Raw genomic sequence first — 24,325 nt, forward strand, 5'->3', positions numbered from 1 at the left:
AGGGCAGAATGTGACGCAAAGAGCCTCACCAGGCAGCTTATATCAGACATGTTTGTGAAGGCGTGTGTAGAAAGTTATTACAGTGCCACTGAGGACAAAAACATGTAACTGTTACAAATGTCTCCCAGGAGGGGTCTAGTTTGGGAAATTGAGATGGTAAGGAGCAGCCATGCTGTAGAAGCTGGTTTGTGAAAGTGATTTTACACATACACTCATGTGCAGGCGGGAAAGGTTCAGGCAGGTTTCTATCAAAGTGGTTTGGCATAAGAGCAGTGATTCTCATTTTCAATGTGATGATGAGGCTTCCGGTCTGAGATACTGGGCGTCTCTGTGACAAAGCCAACGTTCTTAACGTAATAAACAGTTAATGTAATAAAACAGAGAACACAGTTTCTCCTCCAAGAGCTTCTTGTGTAGTTTAGTTAAAAATTCAAAAGCCCTTCACTGTCCTCCAAGAGATTCACATAGTCGGTGGCTTAGTACAAATGAATGCTCCCTCCCAGATGGCCTTCTGCACCAACAGTGAAGGTACACGCTACCCTAATTCAGAGTAGGTGACTGGAGCCAAGACATGCCATTCTGTCAAACCAGGCAGTTCTTGGGGATAAAGCTGAATAGTCAAAAGATGTACAGAGTTCAAAGCGGAGACCAAGGGTAAAGCATTAAGCTGATATTGACAACAGTTATCTGCAGCAGGCAGGACCAAGCAAGGACCATCTTTCTCTTACACTCAGTTCACTTGGCTTAGAATTCAGGTTCTTTCCAGAAAAATGTACGTAGGGATTTTTTGGGTCGATGATATCCTAGCCTTTGGCAAGGCACAAGTACTTTTTCAAAATTGCAAGCGTTCCTGTTTTTAAACAAAGATTCAAGATGGAAGTGGTAGAAAGTTGTTGGGGAATCAGGGTAGGAATCCTTCTTTTGTTCCAGTCCTTTATGGCTGGCTGTTGTAGCATCCCATCTGTGGCATTCACATCACTCTCTTCCTACGTTCCATTTCACCAGTGTCTGTCTCCATTTTGGATCTCAGGCCACTCAGAATGGGGCTAAGAGCAGAAGGGAGGAGCGTCCTGTCCTGCCAGGCAGCTAAAGGCATGGCTAACATTTTGGGTTTAAGTCAACTTTGTAACTGACAGGTTGATCTTGGGAAGTCATATAAATTCTTAGCCAGTGAGATGAGAATAATGAGGGTGCTTATCCCCCCCCAGGGCTGCAGCTGGGGAGAGCTTTTATTTAGCTCATACTTAGACAAACTTTCAGAAGGGGTAGGTGAGGCACGGTCCCTCGTGTGTCTCCCTCTGGCCTGAATCTGCAGTGCAGCCAGGCCTGGCTTTGAATTCCTGATCCTCCCATTCCATGTGCTGAGATCACAGACCCATGCTACCATGCTTGGCCTTAAATGGGCGTTTTTATGGATTCTTCTGTATTTATTTCAGCGTCATCTTCTGTGTCAGGACACTAGGTTTGTTTCCTTATTGTTGCAACGTAACAGTTTAAAGTAAGTACAGCAAATAAAAATTAAATTACTTTACGTGAAAATATTTAGCAAATATGACCAAGATTTTGAAGAGGATGAGCATGGTAACGATTAAAATTTGGGAAAGCAGACTTAATGAGTGGGCTTCAGAAACTGAAGCCTAGCATGAGCAATGCTCTGAATTCAGTCCCCAGCACAGAGGCAAAGAGGCAAAAAGAGAGAGTTCCTCCACATTATTACCAGTGTCCTTCCAGATGGGGAGATCTCAACCTTTGTGCTGTGACTCCTTTGAGGGTCGCCTAAGAACCATGGGAAAAACACAGATATTTACATTACGATTCATACAGCAGCAAAACTACAGTTATGAAGCAGCAATGAAAATAATTTCATGGTTGGGAGCCACCAAAACATGAGGAACGGTATTAAAGGGTCGCAGCATTAGGAAAGTTGAGAACCGCTGTTCTAGACTATGAGTTACATAGTTCTAGAAGCGTGCAAACTCTCCATGTTTGCTTCTGTATCTGGCCATATACAAGTGCGTCAGTACCTTTTTGTAATAAATGCAAGCAATCAGACCCCAGATAGAAATTTCTCTGTTTTTGGTCTGGAGTCTGTCCATTCCTGAGATGACTTACAATTGGGATAGTGTGTCCATAAGTAATTTTAAACAATCTTTACTTCTTGTTTCAGGCCAGGTTTTTCACTTCTACTGACTTATAATCTGTGTTTGTTTGTTTGTTTGTTTGTCTGTCTGTCTGTTTTCCCTTAAGACTTAATAGAACGAATTTTAAAAAAAAACGTAGAACGGCCAGTTCTGGAAAGGAGCCCTAAGGAATTTAGTGGCAGACTGGTTAGACCACTGAATTTAAAAAAAAAAAAAAAAATGATTTGTCATGAAACCTGAGTTTAGTAACGAACGATTAATAATCTTAAAAGGAGCACAGAGGTGCGTGCTTACCGACTCAGTTGTAAGAGAGCTGAATCAGGAGGGTTGTGTGTTCACGGCCAGTCTGGATCCTGTGGAGAAGCGTGAGACCCCAGGGAAGCAAGGCCAGGGAGAGTCCCCTTGCACAGGACACCTGAAGGTGACCTTGTGACCACGTGGGAAGAAAGCCACAAAGTGGCGGAAAATTGACTTTCAGATGAGTTTGATACTTTCCTTCTCAGGTTAGTCAGCTTTTAATGTTCTCACTCGGGAGCCTGGGGAGTTACTGGTTTTGCAAGGGGCCTTGCTAGCTCAGGCCCTCCGTCTGTGTTTACTGAAGGGTTGATCCGAAGCCTTAACACTCGATACTGTGGAAAAACAAACAGGTTGAGGCTTAACCCAAGGCAAGCTCATTTTCAGCGTCTGCTTTGAGTAGCAGGTGCAGGGCATCTTTTGTTTCTGGGTTTGTCGTTGCTTGTTTATTAGTCCTGGGTGTCTAACCTATGCCCTTACACATGCTAAAAACAACAGACTTGAGAAGCAGGGCCACCAGCTCACGACATTCAACAGCTCTGCTTGCATCCCATTGGCTGCAGACATGGCATCATACTCGTGGGTCACATCTGACCTTTAGCTGCCCTTTTTGGCCCCTACAGATATTTAAAATGATTTTTTTCCCCTTTTTGTATGTTTGTCAATTCATTTCCAAAGTTAGAGTTTTGGAAGATGAATGCATTTTAACAATTCAAAGGTTGTTTTTGCAAGGTTTTTTTTTTTTTTTTTTTTCTTTTGTTTTTGTTTTCTTCCTTAAAGAATCAGAGCACCGGGCCATAGGAAGTTTCCACATCCACTTGGCAGCCAGCTCCTTTCACAGAGAGCCATTCTCCCCTCAGAGACTGCCTGCCCATCAGCCTTGCCACTTGTTCTCACCCATTCCCTTGGCTTTTATCCTGGTTGACCCACCTTGACATTTATGTTTTTAACTCTGGCTTTTTTAAGGACAGCTATACCACACCGCAGAGTTGACTTAGGAACGTTTCTTGGCTATGTGCATTCCCGGCTCTGCCAGCTTCAGCTTGCCCTTCATACTCTCTCAGGCATTCAAGAATCCAGCCTTCAAATGCACATCACTAAGACTCTTGTCCCTGGCTTTCCAGTGAGTGTGTCAAGAACCACCCATCTGTGGACAAGCCCTGCTGCCCCTGGGCTTTTTATATAACTGAGTCAATAATCTTATCCTCCATATCTCAGAGCAGATTTCTTCTGTTCCCAATTCCTTTTGTAAATATTATTGCCTTTTGTCATTCTTATTTTTATTTGTTACCTTTTGGTGTCTTTATTTCACAAGAAGGAAAAATACAAGCTGGAGCGTAAACAGTAAGATAAGCCTAGGCTTTTATGCTTCTCTGTGTCTGCACGAGGGGAGTCGGTGCTGCTGGGACTCACTCATCTCATGTTAGCTAATTGGCTAATCACAATAGGAATTGACATCCTAAGCAAAGCCATGCTTCTTGTGAGTAATCCGCAGTTTCTTTCCAGGGCATTTTACCTCGCCCCCTAGAGCTGAGTGGCTTCAGCTGAATAGGTAATTCTCTCCTGCTCATCAGGGATGACTTTAACAGCTTCACTGATCCTCAAAAGTGAAGAAACTTTTGGAAGCACTGAGTTGGGGGCGTCTGCCGAACATGCAGTCACGGGAGAAGGCAATGGATCCCATCCCATTCCTAAACCCAGTTTAGTACATTCTCAGGAGTTATCCGTGAGAATTTCACCATGCCGGGAGGCAACCTTTATTGAGGCATTGTGCTGTAGTCTAAGCAATTAGCCCGAGTTCTATGGCAAGAGCCGTGGGTCTCAGTTATAATTCTCAATACCAGCCAACTCCTGTGCCAGGGTCCTGCAGACCACTGGAACCCACAGGGTGTATGTGTGTGTGTGTGAGAGAGAGAGAGAGAGAGAGAGAGAGAGAGAGAATGTGTGTTAAGGAACTGACAGATGTGATAATGGAGGTACAAATTCAAGGCCTGCTGGATTGGCTGGCAGGCTGGAGACCCGAACAGGAGTTACAGTTGAATTCCATAGGTGGTATAGTAGAAGACCTCTTTTTCCTAGAGAGGTCAGTGTTCTTAGAAAATATTCATCCAATTGATGGACCCATGAGGCCTTACGTATGGGAATCAATCTGCTTTTCTCTAAATCTGTGCTCTAGCAGTTTGTCCTTCAAAGGAAGATGCAGAGTATCATTTGACATTATTTTTGGGTGCCATGGCCTGGCCACATTGAGACATCCAACCAGCCATGGTTCCCTTAAAGAAAGAACACATAACTTACCCTTAACATTAATTTTTTTTTATTAAGCTGCAGGTTTTGATAATGAGTACCCATTTGTACTTGTATACCTTCCTAATGTGTTCTCAGACACACTTTCTTTGTAGAAAGTTTATGGCTTCCTGGAACAGAGCCTCAGCATTCAGGAAGTCTGTCTTCCACACAAAGTGGCATGACTCGGATACTGAGTCAGTTTCTCTATTATTGGGTTTGGATCCAAGTGTCACCAATGTCATATAAGCCGGGAGCAAGTTATGGAGAGGCCATTTTAATGATTAGCATGTTGACTCATAAATGCTCGGATTTCTAGAACAGGCTCCTTAGGAATTTATGTAGATTTAGAACACATGATATCTGTTCTTAATAGATTTGGTTTCAACTCTCGGGTGGTGGGGGGAAAGACACAGTGGGGAGGCTGTTTGTTTTTTATTTGGAATTCTCTCATTATTAGAAAAAAGTCTTCACTTTGTTTGCTTGTTTGTTTGTAATACTGGGATTGAACCCCGGTCCTCTAGGCATGTGAAGCTCTACAGCTGGGCTGTGTCCCTGCCCTTCCTCAACCTGCTCACCTTCACCATAGAAGAAATGGCTTAAGCAGCACTGGCGGCTTTCTGTCTCAGCTGTGACAGGTTGAGTCACAGTAACGAGGCAGTGAGAATGGCTGGCGAAGTAGAATGGTCCTCGCTTTCTGGAAAACGAGGCATTTCATCTGTACTCCAAAGACCCTTCTAATCATCTAGGTCATTTTCCTTTCCCTTTAACTTCTCCAAAGGTATTTATTTGGTGCCTGATCTATTCATCCATGAGAGCTTGGTGTGTGTGTCAGTGCACACACGTGTGGAGGTCACGGAAGAACCTTTTCCTCCGTCACTCTCTCCGAGGCCTTGTGTTTTGACACAAATCTTGCTGAATCGAAAGCTTGCCGTTTCTCTTGCCTGATCGGCTGTGTGGCCAGCCCACTCCCAGCATCCTCTTGACTCTGCTACCCTCTCCCTTGAAATGTAGGGGTTATAGGCAACAGCTTGTTCTTTAACTGTTATGCCATTGGGCATAACAGGAGGCTTTTTGTATTGTTCAAATTAGTAAATTCTGGATTCTACATTCACTTTATTTTTTGAAACATTACTTAGGTAAATAATAATTGCAGAGGCAAAAGCACCCGTTCACTCGTTTGGAAGAAAAATCAGATAAAAATAATGAAATCCTTTGTGTGGGTATTAGAGCAGAAAAAGGATTTAGACATCACGAGAGACAGAGGAACTCTGGAGGCAAGGAAGGAAATAAAGAGTACCTGTGACCGACCACACACGACCAGCAGCACAGACAAGGACTTGTATTTGGTGCAAACAGCGGAAGAAGCAGTTGAGGGAAGTCCCTACTCTATCACAGAGAAGCTGAAGTGCCCGTGATTCCGAGCCAGTGGGCTCTGGGCTCCAGGAATGAAGTCAAGGTCAGTGCTGGGTTACACTCTGCATGGCACACAGCAGACACACCAGCTTATGGAAGCCAGGGAGATCAAGATTTTTGAGACAAGGCACGAAAGAATGGGGCCTGAAATTAAGAGGATTTTACTTTGTCCACCGTGTTAGCAACTGGAAGGTCAGGTCTGATTTCTTCTATATGAGCAAGGAACTAGTGGCCTGTGCTGGGCTGCTGGTGCCTATGATCGTGAGTTTTGGTCAAAGGGAGAATCAGAGCTGGCTAGATGTGATTCTAGCGGGGAGGTGTCAGTGTGCTAGCGAGGTGTGTTTGCACTTTGCGTGCCCTCTTATCTTCTTAATTTACAAGTTCAAAGACTCTCTCAAACTCGACCTTGTGTTCAATAAGGGCCTTCAGTAAATATTCACCTAAGAAGTATATGGTAAAAGGGCCCAATCTGCTTTTCTCTGAATCCTTCAAAGGAAGATCCAGAGTGTCGTTTGACATTATTTTTGGCCACATTGACATATCCAACCAGCCATGGTTCCCTTCAAGAAAGAATACATAACCTACCCCTTAACATTATTTTTTTATTAAGCTGTAGACTTTGACAGTGAGTTCCCTCGCCTAGACAGGGAGGGTACTTTCTGTAAGCACTAAGTTTTCAAACAAGAAAGGCCGAAATATAGTGGTTGGTCATGATTTGCTCAAGATAGCTAGTTCATAAACAAAGAATAACTATGGTGAAAAGACAAGATGGCCATCACGTGAGCCGATTTGCTTATCACAGGAAGATGAATGCCGTCAGGCTGACACGCCTGATAACCTCAGTTTGGTTCTCAGAACCCACGTGAGATGGAGGGCGAGACGTTGCCCCACAAAGCTGTTCTTGGACCTGTGCACTATGAGCTCCTGCCCCCAGCAATAGTTCCTGTTTTGCTTGGCTTTAAAGAAATGAATAATGAGGGATCAGATTTATTTCCATGTCATGTCTACGTGTGTTTTGCCTATGTGTGTACACATGCGCTACATGTATGTCTGATGCCTGTGGAGGCCAGAAGCCAGTGCCAGGTCCCCACAACTGGAGTTCCAGGGGCAATCTGACATGTGGGCACTGGGAACCAAGCCTGTGTCCTCGGCAAGACCATCCAGTACTCTTTGACCACGGATCCATCTCTCCTGCCCCAAGGAGAATTTTAAAAGATACTTCTAATCTATCTTAGAGGATGGAGGTCTGTGAAGAGGAAAAATAAAAGTAAAAGATTTGCAAGGAAAATGAATAGGCTGTGAATTGCTAATTTGGATGGTAACTTGCATGCTTATCAGTCAGTGGAAAAGCTGTTTGGGTTAACTCCATCACTATGCTGAGCCCACAAACACTTTTATCTCATTCTATTGTCTGCACAGTGGTTCAGGAACTTTGTCACTTTATTTTTAAGATCCTTTTTTTTTTTTTTTTTTTTTTTTTTTAATCGGGCACACGTAATCATTCGTATTGATAGGTGACAGTGGCGTGTTCTAATGCATGCATGGTGTTCAGGTCACTTCAGGAATGTCTGGCTTTAGTGTTAAGCTCTCTATAAAATGGTATTTCTAGACATAACAGCTGACCCACATTCTTCTTTCAAGCCCTGTTTTTAGGGAGCACGCAGGGAAATGACGGCATGCCACATTTCACTCTCTATCTGTTCAGTTTCTAGTCGCAGCACTTCTTTCTGCAGAGCGGGATGTGTGTTCATGATGATGACTCCCACGCTTTTATTCTCTCTGTGTCACAAAGCCAAAAAAAAAAAAAAAAGACAAGCTTGGTCCTTTGACAACTGTATTTAATTTTCTTTCAAGCCCTTTTTCTTCCCCAGGAAGATGTGTTTTGTCCACAAAGCACTGGATAGAAATTCTTGGCTTTCAAGTCCCTCTCCCTGCCTTATCTGGCCCCTGAATCTCCAGTTCCTTTAGCAGTCACTACCTGCAGGCCAGCTAACTGCTGATCCGGCCTTTGCGGATATTGGTACCACCAGGCCTTGAGCTGAGCTAAAAATTCCACAAAGATCTTGCCGGACATTTGCATTTCTAAAAAGCTACTCAGTTATAATATGAAACCCACAGAAATAGAGTTGCATGCATTTGTAATTCAGGAACAGTACCTGGGAACAGACTAGTGTGGCAGGAACTGTTTCTGCCTCATTTTTGGCCACTCCTCCCTCCATTCTGCAGAGAAGAAAATAGTGTGGAGAGTGTTATGGGGCTGGGAGAGGTGGGTTTAGAGAGGTGGCTTCCTTATCCCAAATTTTTTGGGGCTCTTGTTGTTGTGTATTTTCTTCTCTTGTTTGAGAGAGGTTCTCACTGCATAGCACCAAAGGGCTCTGAGATCCTCCTGCCTCTATCTCCCAAGCGCTCCAGTTATAAACATATGCCATCATGATTTTTTTCTTACAATGACGAAATAACTTGACCAAAGTGAAATTAGAAGTGAGGACGGATCCCTGTCCATTGAGGCGATAACTTATGTTTCGCCTTATAATTTCATTCAAAGACTACAGAGTCACCCCTGAAATGATAAATTAGCTGAATATGAAATTCCTGTGCCAGCATCAGTGTGTGCCATTTCTGAGTTGGGGGTCTTGGGGCGTAGGATAGATAGCTGCATCCGGGAGACTATTACTGACAAGAAGCACCTTCACTCCGGAAGCACGCACTCTCGGGGCTGAATGAGAACCCACTTTCTGGATTTCCCTGTGTCACATGTACTGACCAAAGGATGAGGGATGCCTCGATGGGTTTCACCACTCGCCTTTCAGGTAGAATCGGTTTTGTGGTTTTCTTTTTAAAAATCTGGTTGAGGAGGATGGGGCAAGGAGAGAGCTGTCCCAGCTCTACAGAAGAGACCCTGTCGTCACAGCTGAAAGCCAACCCTTAAGCCTTTTATATGCTTTATGGTACTGAAATTGCAAAGCGATTTTTAAAGGCTGGGATCTGCGAGCCACTCTGGCTGTAATCCAGTGTGATGGCGTGCGCCTCTGTCTTCACTTGGAGCCATTCTCAACATATCCATTCTCAGGCACATCAGCCATTAGTGCTTTGTGCTTTGCATGGCCTGTTTTCTTTTGCCAAACAGGGTGCTTTGGGCAGGCCTCTCTCCTTGGTGCGCATGAGCTGAAAGCTGGGCTAGTTCCTCTCCAAGGTCACCTGCTAGCTGAAGTTCTTGGTTGCTGTCTTTGATGTCTGCATGGTACAACTCACAGCTGTCTGCCATTTACTAAAAGAGAAAATATGCAATTTGTAGCCTTTGGTTTTAGCCTGGGACGTCAGCCTCTGGGCTTCCTGCATTTCTTCACTCAGCGATAGTGACCTGTTCCTCGCATGTCTGACTCTGGGCAATGCCCCAAGAATAAAGGGGTAGAGAGAAGGACCACCCCCTCTCTGTGGCTTCCAAACGATAGGAATGTTTAAGTAAATAACAATGAAGTGCGGCGGTCTTACAGGAAGTCAAGTGGCCAGTGGGCAGAGGTGAACCATGGTCTCTGTCTCCTGCCTCTTATGTTTTTTTCCCCTTGTGCCTACCCTTCTCAGGCTCAGCCTGCTGGTGAGGAAGATAGGGATAAATAAATGTTGGGTGTGGCTCCTAACTCCCCCAGATGTCACCCATCCTATGGCTTAAAGGTCACAATGGGGCTATCTGCTGGTGACGAGTGGTGGTGAGGCAGTGACCGGGAAGGAATGTGGTGTGGTCTGATGCTTAGGCAGCCACCTTGTACTCTGAATGCCTCACCTTGGAAAGCAGCTCTTGCTTCTAGCCTGGCATTATTGAACCCCAGCGATTTAATCTTTATTGCTGATAAGAACAAAAAGAATGTGACTTATCGCTCCCATCTCTGCGGAGATGGAAGGAAAACTCCTATCTTATGACATGATTACATGTTATTTGACAGCTTTTCCGTTTGCCCATTAATTTAGGTGTTTGAATAAGTGAGCTCAGTTGAGAGGTTTGAATATCGTTGGCTTTATAAATGTGATGGTTCCTTTTTGAAGTGATTCTTTTTTTCTTACCCCTTTTTTCCACCATTCAGAGTTTAAATATTTGTCAATGCAGATATTCGATTTTTATCTTAGCTCTTTCTTTGTTTAACCTTATTCTCATGGGTAGTTAAGTGGAAGATAAGGAGCTCTTGTTTAATTCTTTCCAACTGGTGTTGTTCAAATATTTGGAAAGCAGCCACATCCAAGAAGGAAAGAACAATCCAAAACCTGGCTGACTGGAGGCGAAGAGCTACCTCTTCTCCGTATCAGGTGACAGTGAGCCAGGCACTATGTGCTGTCACTAGGGCCAGGGGATATGTGAGGCACAGACCTTCCTCTGTCTGTATCTCCCCTGGAGGCTCCTAAAGCTACTGGTTTCTTCTGTGTGCGCCTCTTAAAACAGCAGTGCAGCAGCCAGCCGGGGCTTACTTGAAAGCCATCGGGAGTCTCTCAGTGTTTGCTCCCCACTCCCTTCAGAACTGATACCAGCTTTGCTTTCAGAAGAAGGGAGAGAGTGTGTGTGAGAGAAGAGAGGAGAGAGACTTTTACACTTGTCTCTGCAGTTTAGCGGTGATTAAAAAGAAGCGAACAAATGGAAACATACCCTGAGCGCCGCACCCCCCCCCCACAGGCTGCCACCACGCTGGCTTTGTGTAAGCACTCCCGAACACTTTAAGCCCTGCTCTTCTGAGAAATCCCCAAGGATTTGCTTTTTAAATCATTGCCTTAAAAAAAACGTATCCATGAACAATACCACATTTCACCACCGCCCTGGGAAACCACACCAGGGGTTTGGTTTTTGTGTGCACTGTGATAAATTGGGCCAGCTTCCCTGGAAATGTTCAGGAAAACCCAGGATTCTGAATGATTTGCCTGGCAAATCACCTTCCCTAAGGAATTTAAACAAAGACCAAGAAGCAGATTCAGGAAGTCAACCCCAAATGGGGTGTGTACGTGTGTCTTCCCTTTATATCTTTTTCTTTCTAAATCAGGACTCCACTGAAAAGTTGATTTACACTGTGGATCGAGGCTGAATGGAATCCAATTGGAAGTCACTTGAACACTGTTTTGATGTAAGATTCAAAGCTTCTGCAAATTTATTTTATCTTCTACATTTGCTGATCTCCTGCTTGTAAATCCTGTTGAAGGAGAATAAAAATGACTGCAGCCTGATGGGAATTAAATGTCTGAAGTTCAAAGCAGTTTGCACATCAGAGCAAGCGTCAATCAAATGAACATCTTGCAAGGCAGGCAGGGAGTGAATTTCTCCATGGGGAAGAGATCAAAGTGGGAGTCACAGCCCTGTTTTCTCCCTCGGGACGTAGTTTCGATCAGTTGTTCATGAAAGTAAATCCAAAAGGAAGGTTTTTTTTTTTTCTTCTTCTTTCTTTCTTAAGGGGGTAGGAGTGATGGAGTTATTTCTCTAGAAACTTAATTCTAGGCACTAGCTTTATCTTCTAAAAATAAGTAGAGAAGTGAGATTTAATCCAATATCTTTTTTTTTTTTTTTAAAGATTCAAGGTCTAAAGGAGAGTTAGGTGGGCTTTTTCTATTGCTAACTTTTAAAAAGCATAAATATAAAGAATGAGATGAATCAAACCTTTTAAACTGATGGCTTACTCATCTTATGAAAATGTATGGTTTTTCTAGTTCTTGACCTCTCTTATAAACCTGAGTTTATGTGCAGATGATTGACAGCTGATAGATCCCTCAATGCAAAATGGCTTAGGTAAGTCCTAAGAGTAACTGACATGTTTTTGTAGAGTCTTAACCATGAATTTGTTTCTGTGGTCTCCAAAACTAAGTGACTACCATGTTGCTTTTTATAAATTGCTTTTCTTGGTGGCACATGTGCATTAAATTGTGTGCCTGCCTTTGGACTGGGGATCATTCTTCCTAGGCCTGGAGGTAATACAAATATACCAAGATGACTAAGCAGGTTTCCTTCCCGAGTTGAGAGTTCAGAGGGTCCAGAGTCTGGAGTCCAGCCAAAAGCAGGCATGAGTGTGTGTGAGCAGAGGGCTGGGAAATAATCCCCTTTTATTTTTGCTTCTGGCAATTACTGACGCTAATTGACCCCCTAGCCCCAGACCCTGTTCTCTTCCTCCTCTGTTGCTTTCTGCCCTCTTTAGACATCTCTTCCATACCCGACTGACACATCAGTGGCATAGGTGCCAGGATGGGCATATGTGCAGGCTTTACATGAACCTGCAAGTAGATGGGTGCATGCCCAGTGGCTGAGCTGCAGCACAGACTAGAAGGAAACTCACAGCAGTCTAAACCACAGAGAAAAGAGAGTTCAAGAGCTGCGTGGAACTGGTTGCCTAACAGGGCATCCATAACTGTGTATTCACTTAGGAGGGGGGGCAAAGTTTGAGACAGGGTTTCTCTGTGCAGCCCCAGCTAGCCTTGAACTCAGAGATTCACCTGCCTCTACCTCCCAGGTGTTGGAATTGAAGGTTTGCACCACCACTGCCCAGCCAACAAATCTTTGGCTCAAGGGGAAGGCGAAAACAAGATAAATTGCTCATCTTACCTTTGGATTTTTATTGATGAGACTGTTTCAGTGTTTATGTTCCCTTTTCCCTGAAATTTATATTCTTGAAACCTAATTACCACCGTGACTGTGTTAGAAAGTGAGGTCTTTCAGGGATGATTGCAGTCCTAGAGATCTGCCTTGCCCCCTTATGTTTGGCTTTCCTGATGATGACAGTATGTTAAATCTGATTATAAAATAATGCAAACAAAAAAGCAACCTCTCCCAACACCACCCCCCAAAAAAATTCAGGAGAAAGACACAGACTTAAAAACAACCCCAGTCAGGTTGGAGAGAGGGCTCATCCTGAGATGAGCTGCTTGAGGAGGAGCACGGGTTAGTGAGCCAGCCTTGAGGAGAAGGCACAGTGTACTCTGGTCATCAACAGACAGGCACATAATGAGAGGCTGGTGTGACCAGAAGCAAAGGTTGTGCAAGGTGGGAAAGAAGGCTGGGAGACAGTAATGATAATGACACATTCCATATTGTCTGTTTCATGGCCAAGAAAGGTACATAGATTAGTGCTTTTGTAGCAAATCACTTCCATTTTAATACTATGAAGTTGTTCTCACTAAGGCTCTTAGACATGCCTTCCATGAAGGAGTAAACCTCGAATAATAGTTCCATGATCTCCCTGGTTCTAACAAGCCAGCTTTCATTTTACAAAGACCACAGAAGTCTATATACCCTCACCTTCCGATACCAGCTCTCCAGGGGTGGGGCTCAGAGCAGAGGTCTTGGCTGTGGGCATCCTGTCCAGGCATATGTAGACTATATCTGAGCCAAAATTTCCCTGGTGGGGTGTGTCAGGCACTGTCCTGAATTATGCTTTTCAGCAAGCTTTTTCTTCTGCTTCATTTAGAAGCAGAATCTTGTATGTCCTGTCTCAGCAAAAGAGTTGGGTCCAGATTACAAGTCGCCCTTACTTTCTTCCCTCGATGTATATTTATATTCTAAGCTCCATTTGTTTCATCTTCCTCTACTGTGGCATGGGTAGGTATAAAGGGGCATCAATATTTGCATAGCAAAGTCTAGCAATGTGCTATAGGCATACCTAGGTTCTATTCCGTTCTCTTGATTCAAACCAAATCCAAAGACTCCATCCTTAGTGTCTTTGAGACATACTTAGGAACACCTGTGCTCACAAAGAAAGCAGTTCTATCCGTTTCCTCTGGCAGCGCTGCCTTGCCTGGCCTCAGGGGATGAGGATGTGCTTAGTCCTGATGTGACTTGATGTGCTGGGGAAGGTTGATATGGGAGGAGGGGGCCTCCTTTCTTCTGGGGAGGGGAGGAGAAGAAGGGGAAAGAGGGAACTGGGAAGAGATGATGGAGAGGGCACCCTTGGGATGGAAAATAAACTGAAATAATACATTTTTTTTAAAAGTCTGTATTACAACATTGAAGGGCTTCCTTGTTCCTCAGAAGCAGTCAAACTCAGATTCCACACCCTCAGAACAATAAATAGATCTTTGCAAAGGCAGAGTCCAAAAATCTGCATCCCACCATCCATCCTGGGTGAGGCTGGGTAACTAGATGCTGAGTAGTTTGCAACCATTCAAAGGAGTCAGTTCTCATTTGATAAACCATCAGGAGCCTTTTGGGTAGCTCAGGATGGGACTAGGCACATGTATATTCATGAAAAACGATATGATTCCACCAGGGAGTAAAACTGGCTGTATATTTCCCCCTTTCTTATCTGTTCATAAAGTGTAGTCTACAAAACCTATCAATTTAAACACACACACACACACACACACACACACACACACACACACACACACACGGGGGCTGAGGAGATGGCTCAGTGGGTAAAGAGCTTGCCAAGCATGAGGACATGAGTTCAAATCTCCCAAACTCATGAAAAACCCGAGCACAGTAACCTGGACTTGTTAACCCAGGAAGGACAAAGACAAGAAGACTTTGGGGGTTTGATGGTGAACCACTGTAGAAGAAGAAACAAAACAAACAAATGAACAACAACAACAAAAAACACTTCAGGATCAGTGAAAGACCCTAGCTCAAAAAATAAGGTAGAAAGTGATGGAGGGAAACACCTGATGTCAACCTCTAGCCAAACCACAGAACCACACAGCATCTCTCTTTCTCCCCCTCTTCCTGCTCATAAATGGAATCATTTTAACATATTAGACAAGTTCTTGAGAGAAATGTAGGGACACTTGGCCTACTTGGGAGGTCATTTGATGTAAGGATAATTATTTCTTAGGAAGTGATATGCAGATAGGGACCTGAGAGATATCTTGGCAGGTAGACCTCTGCTGTCCTATATGACAAGCACACTACAGTGACTGTTCACACCTGACATTAAATAAATGGGAAAGGTCCATCATGCCAGCCACATTTCAAATACCTAGTAGCTATGTATTACCATACTGGACAGAGCAGAAGCCTATGTATTCATCATAGAAGATTTTTGCTGGACCACTCTGGTCTAGTCCAGGCTTAAAGCAACAATCTGGCACACTGTCCTCCTCCTCCTCCTCCTCCTCCTCCTCCTCCTCCTCCTCCTCCTCCTCCTCCTTCTTCTTCTTTTCTCTTTTCTTTTTTTGAAACTAAGTTTTATTAGAAGACAGCTACACTCAGTCTTGTATTCTCTGTGACTGCTTGCACATTAGAATGGCAGAGTGGAAGTATTTCAAGAGAACTTATGGCCCACAAGGCCACAAATATGGTCTGGCCTTCTATGAAAGCGTTTGTGTAAAGAATGACTTCTGCTTGCAAATATAGAAGGACAATGACATTGTGGACTGTTCTGTCACCAGCATGCATATAGGTACGTGTTACTCTCTCTTTTCTTCCCCTCTGTGGCTTCGAAGGAAACAGTCCTCTTGTCTAGATGAATCGGAGCAACTCCAAAGTAGAGCCACTGTGTGGGTGAAGCAATGGTGTTCTTTGCTGTGTAGCTTACATCAGTGATAGAGTTCTAAACTGGGCTGGTGGCTAGAATAAAGGGCTCTTAAAACCTAGTTACCTCATTCATCTTTGAGAAGAAACTTAAAATACATTCTTCACTTTGGAGGGTTGAAACTAATGTAAAAACACAGCTTCCTTGCTTAGAGGATAAATCTAGCTCCATGGTTCTTATATTTTATGCGTTGACCAACAGAGAACCCAAGGTCATGAATAACTAGATGGATCTTAAGTTTAGGTGTAAGTATCCATCCTGCAGTATAGTTAATGGGATTTCATCTGTTGAGTGGTTAATTGATGAGGTACACCCTGTGTGTATAAAAGATTTGAAGAGCTAGGATTGGGCTGAGTTTATTGACTGCCTCCAGGAATGTTTGGGAGCTCTCTCTGCATATAAAATCTAAAGTAGGATGTATGGAAATTGAAGCTTTGTCCTTCCTTACTGATTATATAAATGTACTGGTGTGTTTTCTTGGGCAAATGGTTCACTGGCTCCTCCTGTGATCAGCTTGGACACCAGCACTGTTCTGCCTTTAGTACTAACACTGAAATCAAGAAATCAAGAGGCAACTAACACTACAAGAAATCAAGAGGCAAGGGGCTGGAGAGACGGCTCAGTGGTTAAGAGCACTAGTTGCTCTTCCAATAGGATCTGGGTTCAATTCCCAGCACCCACATGGCAGCTCACAACTGTCTGTAACTCCAGTTTCAAGGGATCTGACACTCTCATACCAACATACATGAAATAAAGTTAAATATTATTTTAAAAAAATGAAAGAAATCAAGAGGCTTCAGCTCTCTGTATATGGGAACAGGGCAGGAACCAGTTCTGAGTCAGGTACCAGGAGAAGCATAACTACACTTAACTCTTTTTAAAAACTTTGGAAAGTAAGATTTTTTTTTTCAGGTAAGAAAAATAAGTTTTTCAAGCCCCAATTAAACGTTAGTAATGAGTGACAAGGCAGAGATACTTCTACTCCAGAGTTTGTCCTTTCCTATTCTTAGATTTGGCTACTGATGGTCAGATACAATAGAGTAGAAAACTCTGTTGTGTAGCTACGTCATTGATCAAGTCTGAATCTTGTCATCTACTTTGCATATGCTTTCATCAACAGTAATAACTCAAGTTTCTTACTGTTTATGGGCTGGCATAGTCATACATGTTATGAACTATTATTTTTTTCCCTATGTCCCAAACCCACCTGATATGCATGCTAATCCTTTCCTTTGGTTTCAGGTTTGACGGGAACTTTAATACTAATGTATCAAGAACGGTGAGTTGCGATCGACTCTCTACCGCTGTGAACAGCCGAGCCTTCAACCCAGGACGAGACTTAAATTCAGGTCAGTGGTTGGTTTTTCATTTCTCATAGGTGAACTACAACCCACATATGCATACTAAACCAATGTGCTGCCTCAAATGTATTTGCTTACACAGAGACATCACACACACGTGCGCGCGCGCGTTGCATTTGTTAACGCTGTAGGAAAGAAGGAAAGATTATCAAGGTGGAATGTGTATCGCATGCACTGTACACCATGTGAAATACTGCCAGGCTCATCGATGCATCCTCTCATCCCACGGGACTTTTATAGTCGTTATTTTAAAAGCTATGTCTGTGACCCAGCTCTGGTTACAATGAGTAGGGTTCGCTTTCATTCTCATTTTCTCTCAGTAATCTTTAAACGTGTTTTAGAGTTTTCTCGATGAACGATGGGAGGGTTTTCTGTAGCAGAGTCAGCTTCTTCACTCTGAAGGCTGATGTTGCGCTTGTTTCTCTGTCTCATTGGAACTCCATTCCATGCAGTGGGGGGAGCCCATAAGAACCTCTGTTTATATAGCAGCTTCCACTTCTAAAGTACTATGATGATTCTCCTTTCTTGCCCTGGAAGTTCTGTTCCAAGTTTCTCTCCTGTTTTGTCTTGCATATACTTGCACTTGTTGGTTTAGAGATCTCTAGACCTAGAGACTTCCCCATTTAAGTGCTGGGAGGACTTTCAGAAATAACACCAGCCTCAAGTTTCAGATTTTATCAGGACCCAGGAAGGTCCTAAGCCTTTAAGTTGCTGGGAAGTTGAAGGATCTAATTCTTAAGCATGAGGACTACATTTTCCAAACCCCAGGACCCTTATAGACGCATAAAACTCAAGAGAGAAGCCAGAGGACCAGAATATTTACTTATAGGATCCTATCTAGGCTCTGCCTGGGGAAGGGATTGTAGCCTTTGGGAATTGTATATACAAACCAGGGAGTCTGTTGGGTCTAAAAGGAAAGAGTTGTAAGTTTTAAGCTTCTTGGGGATAATGAAACCATAACTGCTAGATAAATTATCTAGGCTTTGTCTGCCAGACATATACCGTGAGCCAATGCGCATCACATATTCAATCATTTTTATTTGGTCAAATAGTCTGGAAGCCTTCTGGAGCAGATGAGGTTCACTGCCACACAGGAAGTTAAGTGAGAATAGTTTTCATTAGAAGAGAGTATATAAGGGCATAGAATAGGAAAAGACTGTTAACTGTGGAAAATTCCACAGTTGGCACAGGCCACAGAGCTGCAACTTTTCAGATTCAGTGCTTTTCCCCACAAACGCTCAGTAACACAAAGCAAGTTGCTGCAATAAGAATCTGTGAGTAGAATCAGGGCTGTCTTTCCCCCAATACACACCGGGTAGCTTAGAATTGTCTATGATTCAAGTGTTAAAAGTCACACTGACGAGAGATTTCCACTTGGATTAATAAAGAAAAAAATAGTACAGTATCCCTTTATATAAAACTTAGAAACCCATTTAATATTTTTATTTAGTTGTTTTTGTCTTTGGGATTTGGGGGGAGGTTGTCTGTTTGTTTGGTTGGTTTGTATCTTTGATTTTGGTTTAAATGGTTTTTAGAGACAGGGATTCTCTGTAGCTCTGGCCGTCCTAGAACTTTTTCTGTAGACTAGACTCACCTCGAACTCACAGAGATTTGCCTGCTTCTGCCTGCCAACTAGGCTGGCCTCGAACTCACAGAGATCTGCCTGCTTCTGCCTGCCAACTAGGCTGGCCTCGAACTCATAGAGATCTGCCTGCCTCTGTCTCCCGAGTGCTGGGATTAAAGTCTTTTGCCGCCGCTGTCAGGCTCCACTTAATAATTTTAATAGTTATCTTTTAAGCATGGTGGAGTAGTCTTAATTTCAAACTGAGCACAAGCTGTTTTTAGAATCAGGAAAAGATAAATAAAAGGAGGGAACTGCAGGCTACCCTGGCCCCTCAGTTTGGTTCTAGGATATTCTCCGTGGACACAAACCTCTGCAGAAGCCCAAGACCTTATTTAAAATAGTGTGACATTTGCATATAGCATTTGTGCTTCTCCACATTCTTTAAATCATCTCCAGATTACTGGAGATTATTGTGCTGGTTTGAATACACAGACTCATGTATTTGAATGCTTGGCCAAAGGGAGTGGCACTGTGAGGAGGTGTGGCCTTGTTGGAGGAAGGGTTTCATTGTGGGCTTTGAGGTCTCCTATGCTCAAGCTATGTCCAGTGTGGCACACAGTTCCCTTCTGCAGCCTGCAGATCAAGATGTAGAACTCTCGGCTCCCCCACCACCATGTCTGCCTGCACGCCGCCCTGCCGCCCACCATTATGATAATGAACGGAACCTCTGAACCTGTAAGCCAGTCCCAGTTAAATGTTTTTCCTTTATAAGTGTTGCCTCGGTCATGATGTCTCCTCGCAGCAAAAAAACCCAAACTAAGATACTTATAATACCTAATATCATTCAAATATTATGTGGATGGTTTCCATACTGCATTCTTCAGGGAATGACACAAAAAGGCCTACAGTGCACTCAGGTTTTTCCATGCACTTTCAAGCTGCTGTTGATTGAATGCACAGATGTATGTAGAAGGCTGTTTTCAGTTGTAATCTTCATGCCTTTTGGGCAGACAGTGCCTATGTTAACATATATCTGATCATAGGTCCTCAGGCTGATGTTGAGTTTCTGAGGAAGATGCATTACCTCCTGGTTATGTGACTCGGACAACAAGAAAGGACAAGCCGAGGCTGGGGAGATGCCTCAGTAGGGAAAGTGCTTGCCACACAAGCAGTAGGACCTGGGTTCGAATCCCCAGAACCTATATACAGTCGAGTGTGGTAGTGTTTATCTATATCCCTAAGCTAGATGGGAGGTAGAAACAGGACAATCTCTTGAAGCTCACAGGCCAACTAACCTGGTATACACAGCAAAAAACAACAAAAAGATACCCCTTCTTAAACAAGGTACAAGGTAAGGACTGACACCTAAGATTGTCCTTGTGACTTCTGCATGTGTGCTGTGGCTCATGCACACCTATCTGCACTCATATCCGTGCATGAATACACACATACCTACATATATTATTTATGTACACACACAAGGGCAGACTGGGGCAGAATGAGGGTGGCATGTGCACACATGAAGTTACAGAGTCTAGAATGACACTCCATTGCCTCTGCTAGGACTGCACCTCAGTGAAGGACCAGGCCTTGGCAGATATAGGAGCATCGATAGCCAGGGCTTCATCGCCATTTCCTTACCATCTTATATCTATTCCTGGTTTCTGACAGAGTTCGTTGTTGGGATCAGCACCATCGTTAATAATAATAGCACCAGGGCTTTTTCTTATTGAATACAGAAGCAATTTTCCCAAGCAATCCCCACCCTGCCACTAACTGGAATAAATATACATAACTGAACATTATTCAATAAGTATTTATTAAACACCCTGCCACATGATAAATACTTGGCCAGAAGCTATAAACAGAACCAAGAGCTTATTTAGAGGTTGAGAGATACAGATTATATACAAATAGACAAGAAATGTACATCAAGTGATGGCAAATGATACTTTGTTTTGATTATATCCGTCTACCCCACCCCCCAAACCTTAGGTCATGAAACTCTACCCTCATAAATGGATTAATGCCAATTAGCAAAGAGCTTGAGTACAACCTCCTGCTGTCTCTCACCTATGTGATACTGCTCCCATGCTGTAACAGAGCAAGAACTCCCTCAGCAGACACGGCCTCTCTATCTTAGATTTCCCGATCTCCATATACCTTCTGTTGCTTATACTGGAGATGAGGCATAGGGGTCTCTGATGTTTGGAGCTGCAGGACTCATTGACAAGATCTGAACAAGTGGGTCTTCTAGATCATGGACATGACTGAAGGAAAGGTATCCAAGACAAAGGGTTTGGATTTTGTTTATGTTCAAAAACTACGAAAGGACCACTGTGGCTATGGTAGGATGCAAGGAGCCTAGGGAATGGAATAGGACACTAGATCAGATTGTTAGGGGACAAATCCCTGATAAATTCTTGCTTTACCAGCCATTATATGGACTTCAGCTCTGAAGTCAGCAGAGGGCTCATGGAGAGGGATGGATAGAATACAGGAATATGACAAAAGAATGGAATAGGATCTCTGGTAAGAGTAAAGTTTTAGGTGCCTAGCAGATACTCAGATAAAAAGATCTCATAGTCAGCTGGATATGCAAGTCTGGATAGAGATTTAAATTTGGAATTCATTGCATCTCGGTGGCACCTCTATCCTGTGACTAATCATGCAGCAAGTAACTAGGGCAGAAAAGAACTCTGGAGATAGACTCTTGAGGTCCCTTGTCACTTCGAGGACTCCAAGCAAGAAGGAATCAGGAAAGGAATTAGAAAAAGGGACAGTTAGTCTAGAGGTGGGCAGGGGTTGGGAATCAAGAGAGTATTTTCCTGAAGCAGGTGACAAAGTGTGTCAAGACAGAAGAGAGAACATGTGTGTTGAGCTTCTCCAGTAAGGATAGGATAGAAAGACAGGCATAGGATCTAGTGGCAAGCCAGAAGTTTATGGAGCAGAATGGTAGCGCAGGAAGAACAGCCAATCCTGGAGGGCTTGAGCTTTCAGGAATGGAGCAAAGGAGCTAGAGACAGTAAGTATGTAAACTCTTGGGGTCTGCTTAGAAAAAACGGTGGAGGGTTATAAGCATCAAGGGGATATTTTAAGTTGTGAGAAATCGCAGAACATCTGGGTCTGGCGTCACAGAGAAGAGTGGGTAGCCAGAGTCACCTGCCTGAGGCAGGAGAGAGAGAGTTTACTGTAGAAAGAAGAGTGAGGGAAAAGCAAGTGGATAGGACGATAGATTGCTATAGGGTCTTCAGGACTTTCCCTGCCAAGTGGATCTTTTCTTATTATGAAGCTGGATCACTGAGTGGGGACCAGAGGGGGAAGAGCCTGCCTGCTCTTCGTGGTGGACCTCCTTTTACTGGGGTTAGAGTAAAACTCAGCTATGCAAGTCATCAGCCATCCCTGCAAATGCTGGGGATGTAGCTCGGCAGCCCAGCACTTACCGAGCTCCAGGCACTGGGGAGAGCCCCAGCATTGTAAACATTTTTTTTTTTAATTTAGGAAAAGGGGTTCCTATTAAATGCTGCTTTGTTTCACTGTTTGTTGTTAAGGCTCTGAAAATCAGGATGGAGATGGTCAAAGTAAGTAGGACGTAGCTAAAGACCAGCTCTTGAACTCTGGTCGTGCTTAGAGCATGTCTCGAGTAGAACCTAGTGCCTGACAGAAGTTTTACTCCTCGTGGTTGGCACAGCTCGTTTACAAGCAACTTTTAGCAGTGTGGAGGTATCTAAGCACTGGCTTGCTTGCACTTGAAGCTTTGTAACACTCTACCACGTGGTGGCTGCCACCCAAAGTCCACATACTTGAGCACTTATATGTAACGTGAGAGGTGTGGTAGAGAGTGAAGGATGACCTCAAAGTTCCCCCCTTTTCCTCCTTCCGCAGCCCATGCCCCTTTTCAGAGCAGAATTAATGTACTCTGTAGGCTATCACATGTCTGATATTTACATCTGTAAGATGTCCAGCCCCAGGCCCTTTCAGACTGTATATAATCCATCAATGGACTCCTAATTGATAACACAGTTTCAGATTGCCTTCAGACTAGCTGGAAATAGGCTCACATAAATTATAAACCCTTCTTAGATTTATTTATCCAAAACCAGGTCATATATCCCTCCATCCAACACATATGCGCATTCTTTTCCTTAAAACAAGCCCTGCCAGATCTCTACTTTCTAAATTGACTGCTGGTCCCTGATTCCATTCAAATAGCTGAAGTTTGACAGCACATGTGTTATATTATGGTGCGTTCCTGCTTTTATCTCTAGTTCCTCACTTTTTTTCCCCCTTTCAAATTCCTGCCGAACCATTTTCTTGTGCGTGGCCTGATCTCAAAAAAGAGTTTAGTTGAAGAGTCCCAAGAAGGTTGCCTCTTGCTCTCTCGAATTGTGCAACTGAGCTGAGGTGTTGGTCTTTCTCATTGAATGGAAATGTCGTGGGGCTTCATGGTGTCTGATTTGACGACCATTAGAAGTTACAAATGCCGATCGTGGTGATGTTGCAGTCTTCATTGAGATACGTGGAGAGGACCATTGAGAATGTTAGAGGCAAATGCTGCAGGAGGTATAGGTTGGCCTCAGAGGCTATAGACTTCTTACTTTGATGACTTCAGTGGTCAATGACCATGAATTCCTCCTGTGTGCTGTAGGCTTTTCTCTGTCCTTTCTAATACAGATGGGCCCTAGCTCCCATTGGTTTGGCCTTATAATCTTTTTTTGGCAAGATGATACTACAGAGTCTAAATGCACTCAGTAGAAACTGCCCTTGGAACTGGGGTCCTTTCTCCAGCAGCAGTGTGTAATGCAGGGATCTCTCCTCCCGCTGCACAGTGACAGAGAGTTCTCGTTCCCGGCCGCTCTGTCGCTTGCAAACAGCATGAATTCTACCTTTTCTGGGTGTCTGAGCTAGGTTGTTTCGTAGGGTAGGCATACTAGTGCATTCAGTCTTCAGTGGGTTTGTTGAGACACGGCCCCATCATGAATGAAGAAGTATCTGGATCATAAAAACTGTCCGTTAGGCAGGACTGCCAGCATGCTCTAGCCTTCATGATGCCCTGGGTTCAGTCTCCACCACAGTAAGTGAATTAAGTAATTAATCAATCAATCATGAGCAGGTTTTCGCCTAGTAATAATGTAGGGAAAACACTGCATTCTTTCTAAAAGAAAGCCAAAGCTGAGGATTTTGGTTCACTTATACTTCTTCCTGGTTACATTTTGTTCATAAAAGATGTAATGCTTATATATAATAAAATTTCTAAGATCTTTTAAATCATTCAGAAGTCTAGATTTTTTGAGAACTATAATTTGTTTTTTGTTTTGGTTTGGTTTTGGTTTTGGTTTTTCAAGACAGGGTTTCTCTGTGTAGCAGCACTAACTATCCTGGACCTCACTTTGTAGACCAGGCTAGCCTCGAACTCACAGAGAACCACTTATCTCTGCCTCCCGGGTGCTAAGATTACAGAAGGTGTCCACCACCACACCTGGTGAGATTCTATGATTCGGTTTATACTTCTCTAGTGTTTGCATCTGTTTATGTGTATAGGTACATAAACACAAAATTGGTTGCAAAACACAGAGTCCTTTTTTTTTTTTAACCCTAATTTTCCCTTCAAGGTGTTACTAAACGTTTCACAGCTTCTTACAATGACCCTGTGTTGTTAACTTATATGTCATTGTAACTGAATATCCGGCTGAAACAATTTTGGGGAAGAGAGATTCGTTGTGGCTCATGGCTCCATCCTAGTGAGAGATGTGGGAGAGTAGCACTGGACCTATG

At 43.5% G+C, this 24,325-nt stretch overlaps 1 protein-coding gene across 1 annotated transcript in view; it reads left to right on the top strand.

The window, feature by feature from the left end:
• The window catches only part of Cachd1 (cache domain containing 1), a 220,652-nt gene that overhangs the window by 122,582 nt on the left and 73,745 nt on the right, over positions 1-24,325 (top strand). Inside the window, exon 4 of the mRNA XM_055629005.1 lies at positions 16,868-16,974. Within this exon, the coding sequence (XP_055484980.1) occupies positions 16,868-16,974 (107 nt within the window). The remainder of the gene's footprint in view (positions 1-16,867; positions 16,975-24,325) is intronic.

Source organism: Psammomys obesus, unplaced genomic scaffold (genome assembly GCF_907164565.1).
Source record: "Psammomys obesus unplaced genomic scaffold, mPsaObe1.curated_primary_1811, whole genome shotgun sequence".
Taxonomy (NCBI): Eukaryota; Metazoa; Chordata; class Mammalia; order Rodentia; family Muridae; genus Psammomys; species Psammomys obesus.